Here is a 23,381-nt window from a genome sequence, read left to right as displayed (position 1 = left end):
ACTGATGTGCCTTTTGGAACCCAGCTGTTTTTATTTCTTGCGTCAAGCTCCAGCATGCTAGATCTGGCCCAGCCCATCAAGGAAGCCCCAGGTTCATCTATTTAAAAAAAAAAAAAAATTGGGTTGGTTTTGGCTTGGGCAGTGGAATAACAGGATGTGGGATGATAGCTAAAGGGTATGGAGTTTCTTTTTAAGGTGATGAAGATGTTTAAAATGGACTTTGGGAAACAAATGTAACATTGTGTGTCAACTATACTTCAATGAAAAAAATTGACTTATGGGTTGATTGCACATATCTATGAATATACTAAAAACCATCAAATAGGATACTTTTAATGGGTGAATTGGATGGTATGTGCAATTTTATCTTAATAAAGCATTTATTGTTTTAAAGATTTTATTTATTTGAAAGAGTGAAAGAGCATGCACAAGTTGAGGGGGAGGGGCAGAGGGAGAGGGAGAAGCAGACTCCCCGCTGAGCAGGGAGCGCAATGCGTGGCTGAATCCCAGGACCCCAGATCGTGACCTGAGCTGAAGGCAGATGCTTAACTGACTGAGCCACCCAGGAGCCCCAGCTTTTATTGTTTTAAAAGGAATACTTCTTGCTGGACTAATCTGACAACAATGTGAAAAAGCAATGAGTATACCTTCAAAAAAAGAATTGGGTTGGTATCTCAAAGGGATCAAATGAGGATTAAATTAAGTAGATAATGCACGCCAAAGTGCTTAGCACTATCGTGACAAGGAATGCGAGGTCTGAAAGTGCCTCGTCCTTTCTCCATCCCAGAGCGGCTGCCAAGAGAGCACGCCAGCAAGAGACGAACCAAAGAAAACAGAGAAGCTCTTTATGCCAAATCACAAAGACAGACGGGAGTGTGGGGGAAGGGCAGGGAGGGCCTGGGAGGAACCCCAGTCCCTTATTCACAGGTTTAGATGTTGTTCCATCTGCTCTCGAAGTTTGAATTTCTGGATCTAGAGGAAAAAGAACAGAGTGAGAGCCAGGCTCGGGGCCTCTGCCAGCAACAGTGACCAGCTGGCTTGGTTTGCCTGAGACTGGGGAGTTTTTTAGGGTAAAGCCAGGAAAGTTTGGGACAAACAGGGATGAGCTACTTGGTCACCCTACTGCCAGCCTCTGGACAGACTCTTTTGCCCACTGCTGAGGGATGCATAGGTGGGGCCACCTAGGCCTTCTGGGAACCTAGGACCCCAGGCCACCCTGCCCCTCTCTGGTCCCTTTACACACCTTTCCTGAGACGGTGAGGGGGTAGTTTGTGACAAACACGACATATCGGGGAATCTTGAAGTGGGAGATCTGCAGACCAGAGGGAGATAAAGCGTGAGGCTGGGCGAGGTCATAGGTTTAGGGAGATGGGGTGCAGGTGAAACCTGGGACAGTGGGAACGTGGGTGGGCTGGCTGGCAGGGAAAGGGGGCTGAAGAACGAAATAACATCAGCTTGGGGCGGGTTGAGGCTCCCACCTTCCCTTTGCAGAAAGCCTTGATCTCCTCCTCCGTAGTCTTTTCTCCCTTCTTCAGGCGAATGCAGGCACAGACTTCCTCCCCCATCCGGTCATCCTTCACTCCCACCACCTTCCCGAGCCAGAGACATGTATTAGATACTGCCACGCCCATCCCCGGTTCCTGTTCCTGGGGACTCACCTGGGCTGGGTGCCTCACCTGCACTTCCTGCACCTGCGGGTGTGTGTGGAAGAAGTCCTCGAGCTCCGCGGGGTAGATATTCTCGCCGCCCCGGATGATCATATCCTTGGAGCGGCCGACGATCTTGCAGAAGCCCTGCTTGTCCATCACAGCTATGTCTCTGTGAGGAAAGCCCAGGAATGGCCTCCCACCTCTGCTTCCTCTGACTGGCTCGCTCCCTTATTCGTCAAACATTTATTGAGCACCTACTGTGTGTCTCGCACTGCTCTAGAGTCTGGGGGATATGGCACGAACAAGACATTCTGTAGATATGCTTTTCATGGAGGGTTTCTTTTTTTTTTCTTTTTTCTTTTTTTTTTTAATCAATCGGGTCTCAGTTCAAACATGTCCACCTTACAGAGGCTTTCTCTGATCACCCCCCCAGTCTAAGAGAAGTGCCCCTCTCCACCACTGACACTTTCTTTCCTCTGACCCTATTTGACTGTCTTCATGGTGTTTAGACAGGTGGAGAGTAAGAGCAGGACTCTCCTCCTCTTGCCTCCCCTCGGACCGCCAGTGTCCAGAACTAGCGCTGGCCCTGGGAGGCGCATGATGAGAACGTGTTCAGGGGACAGATGAGTGAGTCTTGGCTCAGATTTTGCAGACACCGTTCTCCCTGTTGTAGTTTAATGTCTCCAGCTCAGCTTCAGGCCACCCGGCCCCAGCCCACCCCCGCCGGCCCCACCCTCTCCGAGGCTGCCTCCTCACCCTGTCCGATACCACTTGTCCTGTCCAATCGTCTCCTTGGTCTTCTGGGGCTCGCCCCAGTAGCCCAGCATGACGCAGTACCCTCGGATGCACAGCTCTCCGGGCGTGTTCAGCTCCACCAGCGTCCCTGTCTTCATGTTCACAATCTGGGCCTGGGACGAGAGCAGCCTCAGGCTGGGGCCTCCTGCCTCACCTCAGGAGGGAGGGGGGGCCCTCGGGGATGGGGGCGGGGGCGGGAGCTTTGCTTTTCCATCCCCTGGCTCTGCGCATCCCGATCCAGGGAAGGGGGCGGATCCCCCAGCAGCCAGACACGTGAGCTGGGCTGGAAGGGTGCAGGCAAGGAGGTGGGGAGGGGAGGAGGGGGCGGCCGCTGGTGCAGAGGACGAGGCCTGTGGAGGGCCAGGCCAGCTGAAGAATTACAAACTCTGCAGAAGAGAAGGGAGTCTCCTCCTATTTCCCATCAAGCAGTGACTAAGGAGGCCGGGGAGCTGGTGTGGCAGGGCCATGGGGACAGGAGAAGGCAGAGAGGCAGAGTCGGAGAGCCCTAGCACAGAAAGGAGCCACAGCCAACGTGCAAGGAAAGCCTGGTCTGTGTGCCTCGGGGGCTGCATCTGGGAAATGGGGCGAACTCCGCTTGCCCCTGTCTACCTCGCAGGTGGGCACCCCGGCTAGTGGCAGTGACTGTCAGACACCAGGGAAGGGGCTAATGCCACTGCACCCTCACCCCATGGAGCGGGGCAGGAGCCGTCCGCCCCAGGATGGTGGCGAGCCTCCGGGGAAGGGCTGCGTGGGCAGTGACCCCAGAAGGGCCAGGGCACGAGGAGGCAGGGGAAACCAGGTGCAGGCTGGCATCAAGCACCCGTGTTGGGGCAGGCAAGCAGCCACGGCTGGGAATTTCAGAGGGAGAGATGCTCTGGGTCAGCGTTCAAGGTGCAAGGGGCCCTCCGAGGGACGGGCTGCTTGGGAAATGGAGTGTTTATGCCAAGCAAACAGAGGAGCTCTGCGGAAGGCGGGGCGGAGCAGGGGGTAGGCTATGGGAGAGAAAGAGCTATGTAGGAAAAGTCTCTGCTCTGGCTCCTCTTTGAGGCTGTCCTGGCTGCCCTGAGACAGACAGTGGGGCTTGGCAAAAACACACCTCAGACAGGAAGGGAGGCTGCAGGGTTCAGCCGGCGGCTGCTCACGGCCAGTACCCCAGCTCTTCCCTCTCAGGCCTCAGCCCACGGAAAAAGCCCCAGGCCAGGCCCAAGGAGGACCCCGCTGCTGGGCTGCCGGGGGCCTCTCAGCACCTCGAGGGAGTGTACGGCTCTCTAATTGAAGGCAATAAACGTCCCCAGGGAATGCACCCAAGTTGAGTGATAGGAGGTGGGGTCTGAAGGGCTGGGGCTGGGGCTCACCTCTGTGTGAGGCATAATTCTGCCCACACTTTCTGCCTTCTGCTCCACAGTGTCCTCGGTAAAGTTCATGAAGGTCACAGGACTATTCTCAGTGGTTCCGTAAGCCACCTAGAGGATTGGGGGAGGGTGTTTGGAGGGAGCCCCGGGGCTGCAGAGGGGAGGGCGAGCTACCCTGGGGGAATGGGAAGGGACCCAGGAGAAAGTGGAAGGCAGCTGAGTGGTGGGAACTGAGGCATTTGGGCAGAGGGCAGGGGTCCGGAGGCAGAGGCACTGGGGTGCTCAGCTGACTAGCTCAACTAGCAGGGTCCCAAGGTCTGAATTAAAATTGAGAGCAGGGAAGCCATTCTTTTCCAGCCAGCGCCGTTTCCCTGCTTCCTGGACCAGCCACGTGCCCGAGCCTGTGGTTCCCTGTGTTACCGATGCCCTTGCCTTCACTCCCTCAGCCCCAGGCGGTCTTAGCACCCTCTTCCTGATCTCAGACCACAACATCCCCTGACCCTCCCTTCCAAACTAAAGGTCTCATAAATTTGATGAGAAAGCCAGCCCACCTGGGCCCAGCTGGGAAATGTACAGATACAACCCACCCACCCACCCGAAACCTGGGATCAATGCCTGGCCTTGGGGTGGGTGATCCCCAAGCTTTGGAGAGTTTCCTGTAAATTTACCTCCATCAAAATGCAAAATGTAGCCAAAGCAACGGTTTAAAAGCCAGTGGCACCCTCACCACCTAACACTCCTAGTGGTTGGAACATCCTGAGCAACAGAAAACCAGAAGCCAGCCATGGAGGAGCCTTAAATACCACCAGGGAATGTTCTGAGCCAACTATGACCCCCCTCTAGAGGCAATGGGTGAAAGGAGCTTGGAGAGGGACTAGCCTCTGATCAGCAAAGACAACAGACCTTTGTCCACCCTCCACCCCACCCCCAGTTTCCTCTGTGTTAGCTGGCACACTGCTGGGGGCTAGCCCCGCCCCTCCCCCTCTCAAACACAGACAACAACCCCTGCTGGGCAACCCAGAGCTCAGACCCTGCCTGCCCTCCCTTCCCCTTTCCACAGGAATCCGGACACCGTGGCTGGCAAGTGGACACACAGAGATCTGGTCAGCCGCGGCAGGACTGCCCACAGGACCAGAGCCAACCAGGGCTGGTCCCTGGTAGCCAGGACCTGACACCGCCCCCCCCCCATAGTCCTGGGGCCACTGCCCAGGTGTGGCCTCTGCCAAGTACACCTTGGCGCCGCTCTGGCCGCCACCCTGAGAGACCCCTCAGGGGCAGGTCTTGACCACTGGGGGTGGGGGATGAGGAGATGAAGATATTTTAGGGAGATGAAGGGTGGGGAGAGGGGTGGGAAGGGGGGAGATGGTGCGACTGTGCTCTTTCAGTTGTCCCACTCGGGGCCTGTGGTCGTCAGGTGTGTCCGTGAGTTCTGCGGGTCGACCCCCACTCCCCGCCCCTGTTCCCACATTTCTGGTTAGCCTTCAACCGTGGAAAAACGGGACAGGAGTGCCGGGGCCAGAAACTCAAGCCCGGGGCAGGGAGAGAGGGGCGGCGGAGTAGCCCCTGCGACGACGGGGAAGGAGCGCCCATCTCCTTAGGGTTGGCCCGCTGTCCAGCCGGAAGGGGGAGCCCGCCGCCACCGCGGCTCTCACGCTCGGCGGGCGCCGCACAACGGAGCCATTAAAGCGCCGCCGGCCGGCCGACCGCGGCGAGACTCGCGTCCGGCCGTCCGGCCCCGCTTCCTCCCTCCCCGGGGCCAGGGCGCCGCGCCGAGTGTGCGGGGGGGGGGGGAGGGGGGGGCGGTGGCATGGGGGCGCGAACTTGTGCAAACAAGTAAGTTCGGGAACGCCTCCCTCTCCGGTGTAAACTCGGGGCTCTGGAGGCACCCGTACGTCCAGCCCCCAAAGGATGGGGAAAGGAGGTGGGGGATCGGGAGGGAGGCAGGATCGGAGCGCGGGGAGAAAGGGGGCCGGGGCTCCGGGACGAGGCCCCGGGGAGTCACGGCCCCGGGGCCCCCGCACGGTCCCCAGCTGGGGGCAGGGCCCCACCCCTCCCGGTCGAGGGCGGGGGCGCATCTCTGGGCGGGAGGGAGTTAAGCCCAGTGGCCTGGATGCTCCACGTAGGAGCTGGCTCCAGCTGCCGGCTGCGGTCAGGGCCACCGTATAAAGAGGGCGGGAGCCCGGAGCGCCGAGAACTTGCCGCTGCCCGCGCCCCGCCGCCACTGCCCCCCAGGCCCCGGCCCCAGGTGTCCCAGCCATGGCCCGGCCGATGCTCTTGCTCAGTCTCGGCCTCCTGGCCGGCCTCCTGCCGGCGCTGGCCGCCTGCCCCCAGAACTGCCACTGCCACGGCGACCTGCAGCACGTCATCTGCGACAAGGTGGGGCTGCAGAAGATCCCCAAGGTGTCAGAGAAGACCAAGCTGCTCAACCTGCAGCGCAACAACTTCCCGGTGCTGGCCGCCAACTCGTTTCGGGCCATGCCAAACCTCGTGTCGCTGCACCTGCAGCGCTGCCAGACCCGCGAGGTGGCGGCCGGCGCCTTCCGCGGCCTCAAGCAGCTCATCTACCTGTACCTGTCCCACAACGACATCCGCGTGCTGCGCGCCGGCGCCTTCGACGACCTGACCGAGCTCACCTACCTCTACCTGGACCACAACAAGGTGACCGAGCTGCCCCGGGGGCTGCTCTCCCCGCTGGTCAACCTCTTCATCCTGCAGCTCAACAACAACAAGATCCGCGAGCTGCGCGCTGGCGCCTTCCAGGGCGCCAAGGACCTGCGCTGGCTCTACCTCTCTGAAAATGCACTCAGTTCGCTGCAGCCCGGCGCTCTGGACGACGTGGAGAACCTCGCCAAGTTCCACCTGGACAGGAACCAGCTGTCCAGCTACCCCTCGGCGGCTCTCAGCAAGCTGCGGGTGGTGGAGGAGCTGAAGCTGTCCCACAACCCCCTGAAAAGCATTCCTGACGGTGCCTTCCAGTCTTTCGGCAGATACCTGGAGACCCTCTGGCTGGACAACACCAACCTGGAGAAGGTGAGCTGCTGGCCGCAGGGCTCTGCCCTGGCTCCTCTTCGGCCTCGAGGCGCCGCGGGTCTGGGGCCACGGCTGGGCACCATCCCTTCTCCCCTAAAATTGCTTCTGTCTCTCTGGCTAGCTCCAAGGTGAGGAGCTCTGCCACCTCTGTCCCTCATCTTGCCTCATCCGCACCCTAAAGCCTGCCCTGCTGGCCCTGTCCCTGGTCTAAGCCACTGCCCTCCGAGGCTTCCCACTTATAGACGGAGCTGGGGCTGCCCTGGCCCCAGCGATGGCCCCTAGGAGGCATGTCCAGTGCTCCCGAACCCCCTGCTGTGGGCAGGAGCCCCCTCTTCCTGTTGGGCCGTCCATCCCTCCTCTGCTGTATTTTTCCTGTCTCCAGTAAACCTACCACCCCATAAAGGAAGGTTTGTTTATTGAGAAGTTTTCCAGAGGAGCTGGGCAAATCAGGCCCACAAAGAGACCCTGTTCTTGGTGGGGGGGTGTCCACGTGTGCTGAGGTGGGGTGGGGGGCTGGGGGGTGAGGGGAAAGCAAACAGCCGAGGAAGAAGACCTCCTCCATGTCCCCCAGAGGCCCTGGCGAATGTCCTCCCTCTTCCCCAGCTCACACACATCCACACCGCACTGCATTCCCAGGTCCATTTCAGCTGAGTGGGGCCCAGGAACCAGGGGCTTCCCCAGGTTGCAGGGAGGGCACTCAGGGGCTCCATGAAGGGGCAAAGGCGAGAGCCACATAGCACTGTCAGCCTTTGGCACAAGACTCCAGGTGTCTCCCCACGGGGAAGACTGGCTGTGCCTCACTATCCCCCAGACCACTGATGGCCCTTTGCCCACCCTGGTCACCAGACCCATCTCCCGGCTGCAGCCTTGCTCAGTCCTTTCTGCCCTGTGATACCCAGATGGGGCTGCCCGGGGTTGGGGCGGAATCCCTCCTCGGGACTGGAAAATCACTCTGTGTACAGGGGCTTCGGCCAGGAGGTTTGGGTGGGGACCAGGACAAGGTGTAGAAGACCGTCATCAGAACAGTCTGGTTCCAGGGAACTTCACACCCCTCCCTGAGCCACAGGCACAGGGATGAGGGCAGAACCATACCTGGATGGCAGCCAACCTTTGTCTGGGGGCGGGGGGTGGAGCCCACCCGTCTTCAGCCCCGGGCCCCTCCAGAGATAAAGTCAGAGTTCCCTGTGGCCCACCAGTGCCAGAGTGGCCTTTTAGTGGGGAGCAGGGACTGATCTGGGGCAGGGGAGGCCAGGCAGGACTGTGATGCTGGGGCCAAGATGTGGGCACCAAAAGAATGTTTCCTCTGGAGCCATCCAGCCTGGCCAAAGGCTCCACCAAGGAGGCTCCACAAATAGCCTCTGGCAAGCAGTGAGGATAGAGCTGGGGGAAGTCCCAGGACCCTGGGGCTGCGGGGAGCCTGGGCCCATTGCCCACCCCACCAAACACTGACCAGCTTCACCGGGTGCCAACTCGGGCCGCTGGAGCCCAACTCTGGCTGCCTCCCTGGTCCCAGTGTTTGTGCAGGGAGCGTGGTGCCAGGGGAAGAGGAGCTGGGTGTGGTCCTGCCGCTACTGTTTACTTGCTAGTGTGACCCTGGGAAGGAGACTTGACAACCCCCTCCCGCCCCCTCTCCCCCGCCCCATCTGCATTTTGGAAATACAAGCACCTATCTCAGTAGGATCAGATCATCTGAGACAACCTAGTCACGCTGAAACTCCTCAAGGAGCCACTGCCCTCTGGGACCATAGGGCTGGGAGAGGCTGGACCCTGGGGCTGGGGGGCTCACTCCTGTCTGCCTCACTCCCCAGTTCTCGGACGGTGCCTTCCTGGGTGTGACCACACTGAAACACGTCCATCTGGAGAACAACCGCTTGAACCAGCTGCCCTCCAACTTCCCCTTTGACAGCCTAGAGACCCTCGCCCTCACCAACAACCCCTGGAAATGTACCTGCCAGCTCCGGGGTCTTCGGAGGTGAGAACAGCCCCCTGCAGCCCCCCAGAATGCGCTCTCATGGGATGAAGCGGAGATACCCTGGCCCCGCATGGAGACATCAGGGCCATATGTCCTAGATCTGCTACCTAGTAGGTGTGGGAGCCTAGGAGTTTGTCACACGAAGATGACGGTTCCAGGCCATCCTAGAGATAAGTCCATCCTGGCCCCCTGGCTCGCTGTCCCCTCCCTGGGCACTCCCACATCTCTCCCCCAAGCCCAGCGACTCTCTGTCTCTCTAGGTGGCTGGAAGCCAAGACTTCCCGCCCTGATGCCACTTGTGCCTCGCCCGCCAAGTTCAAAGGCCAGCATATCCGTGACACGGACGCCTTCCGCGGCTGCAAGTTCCCCACTAAGAGGTCCAAGAAAGCCGGCCGCCATTAAACAGGTGGGGGACGGGTGGGCAGGTCCCCCATTCCCTTCTCAGGGATTCTAGCAAGGGAGGAGGGTGTCCCCACAGAGGGGCATGCAGACCCTCCGTTTGTGTAGGGAGAGGAGGGGGAGGACAGGGGCTCGCCTTCTAAAGGGGAAAATGACACTGCCCGGGACTCCCACCATTCTCGTCAAGCCTTCTCTGGGTTGTTGGACTCCTGACACCGAACTTTGCCTCACCACAGGTCCTGACCCAGCCGGTCCTGGTGACCGGCCTCTGCCTTCAGCTGGAGAAACTACTGACCTTCCCACCTCTGACCCCCACCTTCTCCCCACAGCCTCTGCTGGCGCACAGAGCTGTCCACATCTAGACACGTCCTGGCAGGGGGACTCGGGCGCTCCAGCACGAACCCAGCTCCACCTCCTGGTGAGAGCTCCATCACGCCTGGCCCCACCGCCATGGCTCCTCTCAGAGACGCTGTTGCCAAGACCCCAAGTCCTTCAGAACCAGAACAGGGTAGCCATCAGGATGGCCACCCTTCCAGAATCCTCTTTCCCTCTGCTCCCCTTACCTTGCCATTTGGAAACAAACATCAGATCCTTGCCCCACCCTTTGCTTCCGGAAACAGTCTTGAGCCCATACCCCAACTCCGCCAGCCCCCCACCCCCCACCTGCCAGGACACTCTAGCAGGACACTGGTGCTTTGCCGCATACACTCCCGTGCTGCACTTCTTTCCCAGATTTTCATAAATATAAATTTATGTATATGTAATATTTACTCCCCTGTCACCTATTTCTTTTTTTTTTTTTTTAAGATTTTATTTATTTATTTTTGCAAGAGAGAGAGTGAGCGAGCATGCATGAGCAGGGAGAGGGGCAGAGGGGGAAGCAGACTCCCCGCAGAGCAGGGAGCCCGATGCGGGACTCGATCCCGGGACCCCGGGATCCTGACCTGAGCCCAAGGCAGATGCTTAACTGATGGAGCCACCCAGGTGCCCCCTGTCACCTATTTCTATGATTGGCCAGCTGCCAATGAGGTCAGACTTTCTGACATCTGCTTTCTGGAATGAGGGCCAGCTGAGAGGGTCTTCCTTGGAGATCTGGTCTGAGCTCCTCCCCACACCCACCAGTTCGCACCCCAGCGCGGCCTGCCCCCTGCCCACAGCCCCAGCCCAGCCTCCCGTCCACTCACCACCAGCTCCTTCATGTTCAGCTTGTCAATGATGGCTCGGATCAGCTCTGGGGGTGCAGGGGACCCAGCAATCACACCTGAATCAGAGAGAGGACTGACGCAGCTCCCCACTTCTCCAGGCCCAGTGGACCCCCTTCACCTGCAGCTCCTTCTAGAGAAGAACATTCCCCTCTAACCCTGGACTTATTCCTACACCTGGCAACTGGCCTTGGGCTGGTGTCCAGGGACACTGAGGATTTGCCTCCCTCCCACCCACTTTTCTACAGTGAGCTTTTTGCCCCCTAAATAAAGGACTGGGCACATATCTAGCTCAGCAATCCTGGCCTGGCCACCCTTGGCCCTATCCTACCTCCAAGCATGGCCGAGATGTCATAACTGGAGAAGTCTGGCTGGTTCAGAATGTCCACAAACATTGTGGGGGTGCCATACAGTAAGGAGCCTCTGTGTAAGGTGGGGGGGGGTGTCTCAAAATCAGGCATGGAAGGGGAAGGGAACTCCCTCTTCTCACCCATCCCACCCTGAACCTGCAGTAAGGGCCAAGGCTGCATATATGGGAAACAAGGAGAAGCTCTTTGGAGGCAGGAACTGGTCCTCCCATGGGAGTCTCCCATTACCCCTGGTCTCCATTTCTCTGGGCTGAAGGGAGGAGACATCTCCAAAAGGGATCAGGGCCCAGGAGTGAGGAATAGGAGGGTCTCATCAGCCCCTGGGGGGGCTGCCCACTGATGCCCACCTCTCTTTGCTGATGGCCTCCAGCGCCTTCTTGCCATCAAAGGTCGGAGAGGATAGGATGAGGGTGGCGCCATACATCATGCTCACCATTGTGCCCCCCACAGAACCCAGGCAGTGGTACAAGGGGCTGGGCACGACCATCCGTGATTCCTCCGGCGTCTGGGGTTGGAGGCGGGAAGCCGGTTCTATCCTGGAGCCCAAAGCCCCAGGGGCCAGTTCGTCTAGCCAGCAGGGGGAGCCCAACAAGACCCTCCCCCCCTCCCCCGCCCCCTGCAGGGCCTGGGCTAGGCCCCTCACCTTCAGGTGCATCCTCAGCCTTTCCCCTATCAGGTTGGAGTTGTTGACAATGTTGTAGTGGGAGAGGGTGGCCCCCTTGGGTCTGCCTGTCGTCCCCTGATAAGACAAGCAGGTGATGATGCTTGGCCTCCTGCTCCCCATCTCCTTCCCTGCTCTGGGCCCCTGTGTGGGAGAGCCCTGGAACAGGGCGTCAGGAGACGGGGACTATTGCCCCAGATCCATTCATTCACTGAACACGTGTTCGCAAAGGTTTAGCATGCGCCTGCACGGTGCCGGGTGTTAGGATCCAGAGGTGTGGAAGGTAAGGTCTCTGTCCTTATGCCACTCATAAGGTTGCTCAGAGGACTCTGTGGCCCACCAGCAGATTCCCACTCTGGGCCTCAGTTTCCTCATCTGCTAAATGAGGAGGCAGATCTATCAGCTCTGGCCTGTGGAGCCAGTGCATCCGGCCCTGGGCTGAGGATGAGAAGGCGAGGGGAGGGGGGCATGAGACAAGGACACCAGTGGCTGATGTGTTCCAGAGCACAGAGGACAGCTAGGGCCAGCCCCAGGAGGAGGGTGTCTGCACTCCGGACCTCCTTGGTCTCGGGCAAGGGTCACAGGGGTGGGCAGGGGGTGGCATGCCAGCCTGGAGACCTCTGCCCTACCGAGGTGAACTGGATGTTGATGGGGTCATGGCAGGACAGGAACTGCTGGTTGTACCGGAGCTGGGCCAGATGCTGCTCTTTGCCTCCAGAGGCCACCACCTCATCCAGGAGCAAGGTCCCCGGCAGAGGGTCGTCCACCGAGATGACCGTGGTCAGGTCTGGGAGCCTGGCGGTTGGGAGGGTAGCGAGAGTCAGAGCCTAGGGAGACATGAGCCTCATCCCTGAGGGTGCGGGGGCCAGGGGGCCACACCATGCACCCTTCCCAAGGGGGGACACCCTCACCTCTGACTCTTCAAGTCTCCTGGCTGGGCCTTCTCCAACTCTGGACAGATCTGCTTCAAGATGTGATAGTATTGTTGGGTCTTGAATTGCTTGGGGAAAGCGAGGGCTTTGCAGCCTACCTGTGGAGGTGGAGCCCCGCCCCCCAGCACGGTCAGCGGGGGGCTCCAGGCTGGGGCTCTGGGGTAGTTCTAACAGTTACGCTCGCTCACACACACGCACACCACCTCACCCAGGCACTTCCGCCCTGACACACACGCACACGTGCCCCCTCAACACTTGCACCAGCCTTGCGTCTGACCAACCACCCTCTCCTCCCACCCACACAGACCCAAGCAAGGACAGACTCTGGGTGTCCCCCACCTGTGCATGCCCTCCCTGACCCCCCATCAACCCTCTGGCCGTGCTGGCCAGGCCCCTCCCCTAGGAGCGGGTCCTACCTTCTTGAGGGCATACTCCAGCTCCATAGCCTGATAGGCTGGGTTCACAGAAACCTGGTGGAGACAGTAAGGGGATGTCAGTCAGTGTCTTGGCTCGATCCTGTCCCTCTCGCTGCCCCTCCGTTCTTAGGAGGCACAGAAACACCATGTGGTCGGAGGCAGTGCCCTACACTTCCGGGCCTCCTTGGGGGGCTTCAAAAGAAAGCGCTACCCTCTGGTGGTTTGGGGGCCGAGGAGCTGGGGAGTCCCCCTGAAATATGCACTCCCTACACACTCAGCTGCGCCGGGCAAGCCCCTGCTCACCAGAATGATGCCCGCCTGAGCGGTGGCCAGCTGCATGAGCACCCATGCATAGGAGTTGGGTCCCCACATGCCCAGCCGGTCGCCCTTGCAGAGGCCGATACTCAGGAGCCCAGAAGCAGCTTTGTCCACCTGGTGTAAACAGACAGGGCACGAGGGGTGAGATGCGGGCAAGCAGGAAGAGGCCCATGACTCCCACCGCAGCCCGTGGCCCAGGGGTTCCCATCAGAACCTGCTGGAAACGAGGGACAGGTAGATTCCCAGGCCGCAGTGGGCCTGGGGCTATGCATAGCTAACAAGCATCCCAGGAGGGAGCGGTGCAGGTGACATCAGGTGCAGGTGGCCCCTTCTGCCTCAGCCCTGTCCCTGCCATCCCCTGGGGTCCTCAGGCCGCCCCAGCCCCCTGCCCCACAGCCAGCTGCGGCCCCTGCAGCTCTATCCAGCCAGCGCAGCCTGGGGGCTAGCACCTGCCTACTTCGGGGGTTCAAGACAGGGACCCACCTCCTCCTTGAGCTGGGCAAAGGTCAACCTGATGTTTTCCTGGGGGACGACCAAGGCCTCTCTGTCAGGGACCCTCTTTGCTGTGGCTTCCAGGCACTGCCCCACAGTCTCGTGGATAAGACCACGTTTTGTGAGGCCCTGGACGTAGCTGAGGCCTCCAATGGGCAGGGGGATGGTGTTATCCGCCTCTCTGGAACTGTGGGGAGACAGGGTTGTGTGGAGTTGGACTCCATCGCGCCAGGCCGGGCCTCTCTGTACCCAGGGCTGGGAGGGAGGTTGCTTACAACGTGGCAGGGGCTGCTTCAGAAACGGCCCGACCCTGCCCCATCCCTGTCCCCATCCCCAGGAACCAGGACCCAGTAGAAAGGCTCAGTCATTCTGTAACTCTCAAATTGTACTCAAAACAAAACAAAACAAACAAAACAAAAACCCAAAACAAAACAAAAAACCTATTAATTATTTTATTTTATTTTTAAAATTTTTTTCCTATTAATTATTTTAAAAGCAAAAACAGAAAAGGCCCCCAGAACTAAAAGTATCACACGGTCGACTTAGGCCTGCGTGTGTTTGCTGGCCCCTCTGGGGGACAGGGGCCGTGCTCCCGCTGAGGTCTCATGGGGAGGGGTGCAACGGGTCTCAGACCCTGTTCCCATCAGAGAGGGCGTGGTGTGGGGCCTGAGGACCAATGCTGACCATGGGGCGCTGCAGCTGCCAGGCTAGAAAGACCATGTGTCTCTTCTGTTGATTGACTGCTTGGGTCTTGTGGGGGAGAATTTCTGGGAAGAACAAGGTATGCAGGGCGGAGGGGAGCAAAACGGGGTTTCCCCACAAACGGGAGAGGAGCCTGCTGCCATCTTGCAGGAGGTGGGTCACGAGGCAGGCTGACGGGGAGGCGGCTCAACCTGGCTGCTTTGGACCAGGGAGCCGAGGATGAGTCCCATAGTGGGGACACCCGCTGCAGCTCTGTGGGGAGTGGGTGAGCACCAGGCTGTCATCGGGGATGGGGGTGGGGGGGTTGGCGGGGGTGTCTGAGCTCTCATCCCAGGTTGCTGCTGGCTGGGTGGGCAACTGCCACAGACACCTTTGGTGTCCCATGTCACCCCCATGGAGCATCTCTGGTTTCTCCTTGGGATTCTGTCTGCTGCGGGGGGCTTCAATTCTCCCCTTCTGCAGCTGGACAGATCTGGGAGGCGTTTGTCCCTTCTCAGAGGTCCTGGTGGGTCAAGCCCTTGCTGCCTTGGCTGTGACCTCGACAACACTCTGTGCTAGCTTCTCTTCCGGTCTCTTGCTCCTCACTTCCGCTTCCAGCAGTACCGACCACGCACAGTCCTCGTTCCCGGGGGAATCCAAGTAAAGACGCAGGGTTTCTCCTCCCTAGGCCTCCGCTTCCCCACCTATGAATAGTTTGAGGATTGGACACACTGGTTATTCTCAGGTGAAAGGGGATATTATCAGGGCACCTGGGTGGCTCAGTCGTTGAGCGTCTGCCTTCGGCTCAGGTCGTGATCCCAGGGTCTTGGGATCAAGCCCCGCGTCGGGCTCCCTGCTCCGCTGGAAGCCTGCTTCTTCCTCTCCCACTCCCCCTGCTTGTGTTCCCTCTCTCGCTGTCTCTCTTTCAAATAAATAAATAAATCTTTAAAAAAAAAAAGGGGGGGGATATTATCTAAATGATCTGGTTTATCTTCTCTTTCTTTTCTTCTTTTTTTTTTTTAAGATTTTATTTATTTGACAGAGAGAGACACAGCGAGAGAGGGAACACAAGCAGGAGGAGTGGGAGAGGGAGAAGCAGACTCCCCACGGAGCAGGGAGCCCAATGCGGGGCTCGATCCCAGGACCCTGGGATCATGACCTGAGCCGAAGGCAGACGCTCAACGACTGAGCCACCCAGGCGCCTCTTCTTTTCTCTTTTTTAAAACAATTTTTTAATCCTTTTTTTTTTGGTCAGAGAGAGTGCGAGCACAAGCAGGGGGAGCGGCAGGCAGAGGGAGAAGCAGGCTCCTTGGGAGCCCAACGTGGGATTTGATCCCAGGACCCTAGGATCGTGACCCGAGCTGAAGGCAGATGTTCAACCGATTGAACCACCCAGGCGTCCCTCTTTTTTTTAAAAAATAGGCTCCACGCCTAGGGTGGAACTCATGACCCTCAGATCAAGACCTGAGCTGAGATTAAGAGTTGGACAATTAACTGACCAAGTCACCCAGGAGCCCAGACCTGGTTAATCTTTTTAAAGGACTGTGGTGAGCCACCTAGGCCACGTAGTTCCTGCAGGTGAGCTGGGGCAGGAAACAGCCCAGAAAGCAGGGCTTTAAGGTCCCATGAGGCCCCACACCCCTATCGTCCACAGGCTGAAAAACCTAAAGAACTGTTGAGCAGATTCCCAATGGTCACTATGACACCCCTCAAAAGGGATCGCATACCCCAAATCCCTACCTCACAGGCATGCAGTCGAGGGCGTGCATGTATGCCCACTGGGAAACAAGCATGCTCTTTTTCTTGGGGTTTGCCAAAGTGATGGTTGTAAGAACAAGCATGTGGAGAGAACCTGCTTAAGAACAAACTGAACACAGGGCTAAGTAGGGAGAGAGAGACAGAGACAGAGACAGGAAGACACAGCAACAAACTTCATCGTAAGGTTTTGAATCCCTAGGCCCAGCCACATGTGATGTCTACCTTCCTCTGGACTTTTCACTGCCAAAAGTCAATACATTCCCTCTTTAAATTTAAGCCAGTTTTTGGGGGAAAAAAGCCAAATTCCATTTGTAACAACAAGGATAAAGCTGGAGGATGTGATGCTAAGTGAAATAAGCTATATGCAGAGAGACAAATATTGCATGATTTCACTTATACGTGGAATCTAATAAATGAGCAAACAAAGAATAATCTGCTTTTATTTGCTTACAGCTGGCACATCCTAATATACCTACATTTTTCACATTCAGTGGATGACCAGGGCCCTCGAAGCCCTGGCAGGCGGCCTCCCATAGCCCAGCATTGGGATCAGGAGGCAGCAAAGGGCAAATCTCAGCCACCTTAATGGTTTTGTTGTCAACAGAGCCTGACAACAGGCTTCCTCTTATTCTCACAGTGACCAGGTGTCCTATTTTGTTTTGAACCTGGGTTCCTCCTCATTTGCTGTGGATTTCAGACCAGACGGTATCCTTCTGGAAATTCTAGTTGGTAAGTCAACAGGTTGATTTATGTGCAAAAAATAAATAAATAAAATAAACAAAAAAACCCCAAACAAACAAAACCGAAAACAGAAAAGAAGTCCATTTCAGTTGTCACGTGTATTACATCCCTTATCTTCACGGCAGCTCTGACAGGTGCTGCGACAGAGGCCCCCAGTAAGCCTTGGTCCTAAATAAACCACCCTCTGGGTGTTCAGCTGGCCTTGGCCACGTGGACTCCAGACCACATTCCCAAGCTTCCGTCGAAGGTGCTCTGGCCAGGGAGATCTACAGAGAGGTACTGTGTGCAACTTCCCTTACCGGGAAGGAGCATCTTCTCTTTGTTCTTCACTGGCTGGAATGTCATCTGGAAGAGAATGGCAGCCATCTTGGGCCACCTGGTGCGCTCAGACACCGCAGAGCTGACGAGGCTGGAGCTGGACAGCAGGGCCACGGGTTGGCCATCTCCCAGAAAAAGAAACTCCCATCTCCTCGAAGCCACGGTGAGAGGGGATTTCTCTGACATACACTAAGCAAATCCTGAGAAGTGCAAGTGGGCAGCATGAACTCCCATTCTCCAGGTAAAGAAAGTGGAACGCAAAGAGGCCAAGTGGGCTCCTCGGGCTGGTAGTAGCTGGATCTGCAGCGGAGGACCCTCCCCCCCAAACAAATCGGGGAGAAAAAGTGCGTGGGCAATTCTGTTCTTTAGGCTTTGGATGTATCCCCCAGATTGTTGAATCTCCATTTTATTTTTTTCCCCAATTGTTTACTAATTGATGTCAAGAAACGGGGATTGGAGCAGGGCAGGACTGAAGTGGACACAGGCCACTCCTCCAAAGGACTTAAGAGACCTAGAAACTCTGGATGAATGCCCTTTGCTCATAAACATAAGAACCACCCATCGTTTTGAAACCCCAAGTGCAAAGAGAGTTGATTCTACTTCCCTCCTTCCTCAAACACACCCCAAAGGCCTTGGGCAAAAAGAGGGAGCCACTGTTTTTTCTGTTCTTAAACAAAGTGGCAGACATTCCATCTAACCCTGAAAAAAACACTAGAGATGTGCTTTGGGGACAAGTTGTGGTTTTCGTTTGTTATCATTATTTTTTTTAATTTGGGTGGGAAGCGTAAGGAGTTGGAAAAGAGCCAGCAGTCCCTATGGCTCCTAACTCAAAGAACTAAAGTCCGAGAGTCCTCCCCTCATCTGCAGTCACCCACGGTGAAGCAGAGGAACCTCCTTCTGACATTTGGTCAGACGATCAATAGTAGCCTAACGCTGCGTCCCATGCCGACGTCATTCACTCGTTTCACCTCATCATGCAGGCATTTATATCGTCTCATGTCCTCGCAGAACGGTGAGTATAAGAGAATAAGATATTTTGAGAGCACATTCACCTAATTTTTATTATAGTATATTGTTATAATTATTCTGTTATTATTGTTGTTAATCTCTTAGGTGCCTAATTGTAAATTAAACTTTCTCATCAGTATGTATGGATAGGAAAAAGCTTTGTATATATGGGCTTTGGTACCAGCTGTGGTTTTAGGCACCCACGGGGGCTCTTGGAATGTATCCAAGATCTCCATGGATAAGGAGAGACTACTGTCAATATTTAGTGAGGCCTTCAGCTACTTGGGTTGGGCATCGGAAAACATATGAATCAGCCAGGTGGGAGCCATGAACTAGAGACAAAGCCCCACCTCGAAGGTGCCCTCAGAGAGTTGGCACTTGAGAATTCAGGCCCGCATCTGCTGTCAGGAACCGAGGGTTTGTTTTTTGGTTTTTTTGTTGTTTCTTTGTTTTTGTTTTTGTTTTTAAGAATTCTCTTGACCTTTTATTGTTGGCAACTAATGTGTTCACGGTTTTATCCCCAGTCACTAAATTTAGTTTATGAATCATAAGTAGAGCAACACTAGCTTAAGCCATAGGAGAGTTTTCTTTTAAACTCTGTATTGAAGTATACCTCCTTATAATTCCTTATGTGTATTATTTGGTGACACCTGGAACGTAAGAGGTGCCTGGAACGTAAGAGGTGCTCAGTGGAATGACCAAATGAGTGAATTATAAATAATGCACATAACGACCCAATTAGCAAATGAGTGAAGCATTTGAATAGACATTTTTCCAAAGAAGATATATGGTCACCAAGCACATGAAATGCAAATGAAAGCCACGGTGAGCTACCATATTGCACCCACTCGGAAGGCTAGAATCAAAAAAACCAAAATAACAGGTGCTGGTGAGCATGTGGAGAAATTGGAACCCTTGGGCATTGCTGGTGGGAATGTAAAATGGCAGCCAATGTGGAAACCAGCTTGGTGCTTCTCCAAAAAGTTAAACATAGAGTTACCATATGACCCAGCAATTCTGCTCCTAGGTGTCAACCCCCCAAAATTGAAAACAGGTGCTCAAATGCAGACTTGTACATATATGTTCATAGCAGTACTATTCACAAAATAGCCCAAGATGAAAACAACCCAATGGTTCCAGCAACGGATGAATAGATAAACAAAATGTGGAATATCCATACAATGGAATATTATTTGGCCATAAAAAGGAAATGAAGTATTAATACCCACTACAACATGGATGAACCTTGAAAATATTATAAGCAAAAGAAGCTAGACACAGAAAGCCACATAAGGTATAATTCCATGCATATGAAATGTTGAGAATAGGCAAATCTATAGAGACAGAAAGTAGGTTACGTGATTGCTTAGGGCTGAGGGGAGGGAAGGATACAGAGGGGATAGCTAAGGGTATGGGGTTTCTTCCTGAGGTGAGGAAAAGGTTCTACAATTGACTGTGGTGATGGTTGCACATATCCATGACTGCACTAAAAACTACTGAATTGTACGCTTTAAAAAACAATGTGGATAATTCCACTCCTGAGGATATATCCAACAGAATTCATGCATGTGCTCACCAAAAGACAGGTACGAGGATTTCTGTGCTATCTCCAATATGGAAACTACCCAGATAAATGCATGGTGATTTACTATTTGCCTTGTTATATGGTAACGACAGCAAAAGAACCATGACTATACCCAACAATATGAACGAAACTCATAAAGAGAAGTTAAAGAAGCCAGATAGAAAAAGGTATATACTGTCGGATTCCATTTCTGTGTACAAAACAGGCAAAAGTTATCTGTGCTGTTGGAAATCAGGAGAGTGGCTAACTGGGTGCTGGTTATATGGGTGTGTACAGTTTATCAAAAATTCACCAGGGAAGCACTTAACCTATGTGCCCTTTTCTGAACCCATGGTATACCTCAATACAGAGTTTAAAAGAAAACTCTCCTACGGCTTAAGCTAGTGTTGCTCTACTCATAATTTGTAAACTAAATTTAGTGACAGATTGTAGCCTCTATTTGCCATGTTGCCACAAAAATAAAAGCATCACGTGTCTCTTCTGTGCAAAATCCATCCACTCATTGATAACTAACGCTGGGCAAGCCCAGCAGACACATCTGTTGGTGATCTCGGTCCTAGATATTACTCTAAGAAAGGAAGAATCTCCTTTCTGAATGCAGCAGGATCTTACTTCCTGAGAACGCCAGCAGATGGGAAAACAGTGTTATGTGTCCGCCATACAATTCCATGGTACACTGTGACTATTGGCCTAACCAACCTGTCTCCTACCTGGATGCGCGTCCCCTGGGTTCAGCACCGAGCAGCTCAGGGCATGTTGTTTGTTGTTTAGAATATGGCTCACTGGACGCAAGGCTGTGGTACAGAAGGCAGCCCCCAACTGGAATATGGCTCCAGCTGGAAACCAGAACCGGGATAACTATCTGCTTTACAATGTCATCTCTAGGAATGTCTGTAGAGGGGCGCCTGGTGGCTCAGATGGTTAACGTCTGCCTTCGGCTCGGGTCATGGTCCCAGGGTCCTGGGATCGAGCCCCGTGTTGTGCTCCCTGCTCGGCAGGAAGCCTGCTTCTCCCTCTCCCCCTGCTTGTGTTCCCTCTCCTGCTGTCTCTCTCTGTCAAATAAATAAAATCTTTAAAAAATAAAAAAACAGACCAAGTGGCATTGACACATGAGACACCAATCTGCCACACACACGGAGCAGAAGGACAACACGACGGCAGGTAAGCATAGGAAAAGATGTGCATGTCATAAATCAGAACAGAACAACCATGAGACATTCGTTGCCCAAGCGATCAGCAAAGGTGGAAAATATTGATGTTGTAATGTCTGCAACTTATTTTCAAGTGGTGCAGAAAACTATGGGGTGCATGGTATGTGTGTGGGGGGGATGTGGAGGTGCATATGTATGTGTGGCATGTGGTATGTGTGTATGGTGTGTGTGTGTGTGTGTGTGTGTATGGTGTGTGTGCCACGTGTTATTTGCAGACAGAGAAAGGGTGGGTATGGAGGGAGAGACCTACTCTCTGGCACTTTTGCAGCTGGTATTCCAACTTCAATCTTTTTGGTCATTCATCTGGATGATTCTACCACCGGGCCCAAAAAGCTATTATTTCAAAAATCACGAATATATTGAAAATAATTCAATCTGTCTGATTCTGTAATAAATGGAAAGTCATTACAGGGCCAAATATAACAAATCAGTAATCCTCTGCCCAAACCAAAGATTGCTGTCTTTCTAGAGGAGTCTAAGTCTAATTTCAAAATTCACGACAGGTATTCTTGTCAAAGAGTACTCCCAGCCCATCCTGGAGAGCAGTTCCAGCTAGATGAGAACTCATCCCCGCCACAGGAGCCAGTCTGTGGTATCCTCGGCTCTGAGCAGCCAGTGCGTCAGCTTATCCCGGGAAAAAGAGCAGGGGGTACTCAGCAGAGAGCCCATGGATTATAACGCTGCCCTCAGTATTGCCCACCTAAAGCTTCCTAACTAGAGAAGATTAATAACATGACTATTAATCCTGACATGAAAACAAGAACGATTGATAACACAGAATGTTGGCAAGGATATGAAGAAATGGGCCAGAGTATAAATTGGCACAAGATTTTCAAAGGACAGTAAGGACAGAAGCCATAATACTGCTTATGTTCCAGGACCCCTGCCCGCCCTCTCGAGTTGGGACTTCCTGGGAATTAAAGAGGGAGGCTGATTGCAAGTCAAGAAGCATTTATATGTCAGCATTTCTGCCAAACTGCCTAAAGAAATCTCATAAGGAAAGACCTGAATCTTTAAGGACCCAGCAATTCATACGTGGCAAATTCTTTTCTCACATTAATATCCAATTTGCATTAAATTTGGGTTTTGTAATTTTGTCTTTTTTTATAAAGACGGCAGCCCAAATTATATAAGCTTCAGAACCCCCAAATTTGGATCCCTTCTGATTTAGGATATGTTAGGAAATGTTAATATCTATTAACATTTGAATATGCATATCCTTCGGCCAGTCATTCTATTCTAAAAAACAAGCAACAACAAGAATAACAACAACAAAACGAATGAATGCCTAAAGGTATGAATAAGGACATTAATTGTAGTTTAGCAAAGAATTGAGAAAAAAACACTTTATTTCTGGGGGCGCCTGGGTGGCTCAGTCGTTAAGCGTCTGCCTTCGGCTCAGGTCATGATCCCAGGGTCCTGGGATCGAGCCCCACATCGGGCTCCCTGCTCGGCGGGAAGCCTGCTTCTCCCTCTCCCACTCCCCCTGCTTGTGTTCCCTCTCTCGCTGTGCGTCTCTCTGTCAAATAAATAAAATCTTTAAAAAAAAAAACAACTTTATTTCTATAAGTAAGGGATTAGATAAGTAAATACAGAGCATCTGTACAAAGGAACCCTATGCCATTAAAAAAAAATGAAGACACTCTCTATATTTAATGAGATGGAAAATGTCTAATACATTTTAGGTGAAACAGCGCATTTCAGAAAAATGTGAACTGACATACTGATGTGTCCTAATGCCAATTCTCTCCTAAATACTCCATTCATAGGATCTCTTGCCATCTTCATAGGCACTCCCTGACCAAGATACATACCCACTTTCATATGGGAATGAAGCTCAAAGAAATGCCAGTAAGTAGCCAAGCTGGGATTCAAACCCTAGACTTCCAAGGCCTTCATACAATACAGTGAATCTCTGTAGAGCCTCATGGCTTAAAGAGAGCTTCCATGTGTGTGTTCTATGATCATCAGTCTTGGACCATCTATACAAGGATTGTTCTTTTTTTATTTTATTTATTATTCTTTAAAGATTTTATTTATTTGACACACAGAGAGAGTGAGAGAGCACAAGCAGGGGGAGCGTCAGAGGGAGAGGGAGAAGCAGGATCCCAGCACCCTGAGATCGCAATCAGAGCCGACGGCAGACGCCCAACCAACTGAGCCACCCAGGCGCCCCACCCCTATTCATTTTTTATGAATGAAGAAGCAAGAGGTTTATTTTCTTATGGTTCCAAATCTGGTGGGGGGCACCCCTGGAGCCCTTTCTGTGTGTGTTGCTCTTTAAATTACAGCCCTCGGGGCGCCTGGGTGGCTCAGTTGGTTAAGCGACTGCCTTCGGCTCAGGTCATGATCCTGGAGTCCCTGGATCGAGTCCCGCATCGGGCTCCCTGCTCGGCAGGGAGTCTGCTTCTCCCTCTGACCCTCCCCCCTCTCATGTGCTCTCTCTCTCCTCTCATCCTCTCTCTCAAATAAATAAATAAAATCTTTAAAAAA

The 23,381-nt window shown here is 54.1% G+C and overlaps 2 protein-coding genes across 13 annotated transcripts in view; one reads left to right on the top strand and one right to left on the bottom strand.

Annotated features, from left to right (window-relative positions):
- Window positions 1-817: 817 nt before the first annotated feature.
- Window positions 818-23,381, bottom strand: part of ACSF2 (acyl-CoA synthetase family member 2) — a 25,891-nt gene continuing 3,327 nt past the window's right edge. For 3 of the 11 annotated variants that reach the window (XM_081805182.1, XM_081805183.1, XM_081805192.1), the window contains 16 exons: window positions 14,874-14,971; window positions 13,578-13,773; window positions 13,080-13,208; window positions 12,777-12,830; window positions 12,340-12,458; window positions 12,058-12,223; window positions 11,411-11,506; window positions 11,115-11,272; window positions 10,731-10,822; window positions 10,382-10,458; window positions 3,800-3,907; window positions 2,406-2,557; window positions 1,677-1,818; window positions 1,479-1,589; window positions 1,244-1,312; window positions 818-972 (listed from right to left, as the gene is read on the bottom strand). In XM_081805182.1, the coding sequence (XP_081661308.1) occupies window positions 922-972; window positions 1,244-1,312; window positions 1,479-1,589; window positions 1,677-1,818; window positions 2,406-2,557; window positions 3,800-3,907; window positions 10,382-10,458; window positions 10,731-10,822; window positions 11,115-11,272; window positions 11,411-11,506; window positions 12,058-12,223; window positions 12,340-12,458; window positions 12,777-12,830; window positions 13,080-13,208; window positions 13,578-13,773; window positions 14,874-14,971 (1,818 nt within the window). In that variant the 3' untranslated portion in view covers window positions 818-921. The other 8 variants (XM_081805184.1, XM_081805186.1, XM_081805185.1 and 5 more) reach the window with 8 other exon arrangements.
- Window positions 5,599-9,967, top strand: CHAD (chondroadherin). Of its 2 annotated transcripts, none has more exons than XM_006740714.3 (4): window positions 5,599-6,826; window positions 8,635-8,798; window positions 9,059-9,204; window positions 9,527-9,967. In XM_006740714.3, exons 1-3 carry the CDS (start codon window positions 6,053-6,055, stop codon window positions 9,198-9,200), a joined length of 1,080 nt encoding a protein of 359 aa, XP_006740777.1. In that variant the 5' UTR covers window positions 5,599-6,052; the 3' UTR covers window positions 9,201-9,204; window positions 9,527-9,967. The 2 variants fall into 2 exon arrangements, with proteins under 2 accessions (XP_006740777.1, XP_006740775.1); XM_006740712.3 differs by having other exon boundaries at window positions 5,602-6,826; window positions 9,434-9,967.

The sequence above is a fragment of the Leptonychotes weddellii genome, chromosome 15 (assembly GCF_054177405.1).
Source record: "Leptonychotes weddellii isolate Sample4059 chromosome 15, ASM5417740v2, whole genome shotgun sequence".
Taxonomy (NCBI): domain Eukaryota; kingdom Metazoa; phylum Chordata; class Mammalia; order Carnivora; family Phocidae; genus Leptonychotes; species Leptonychotes weddellii.
This window is presented reverse-complemented; position numbering and strand designations above follow the sequence as displayed.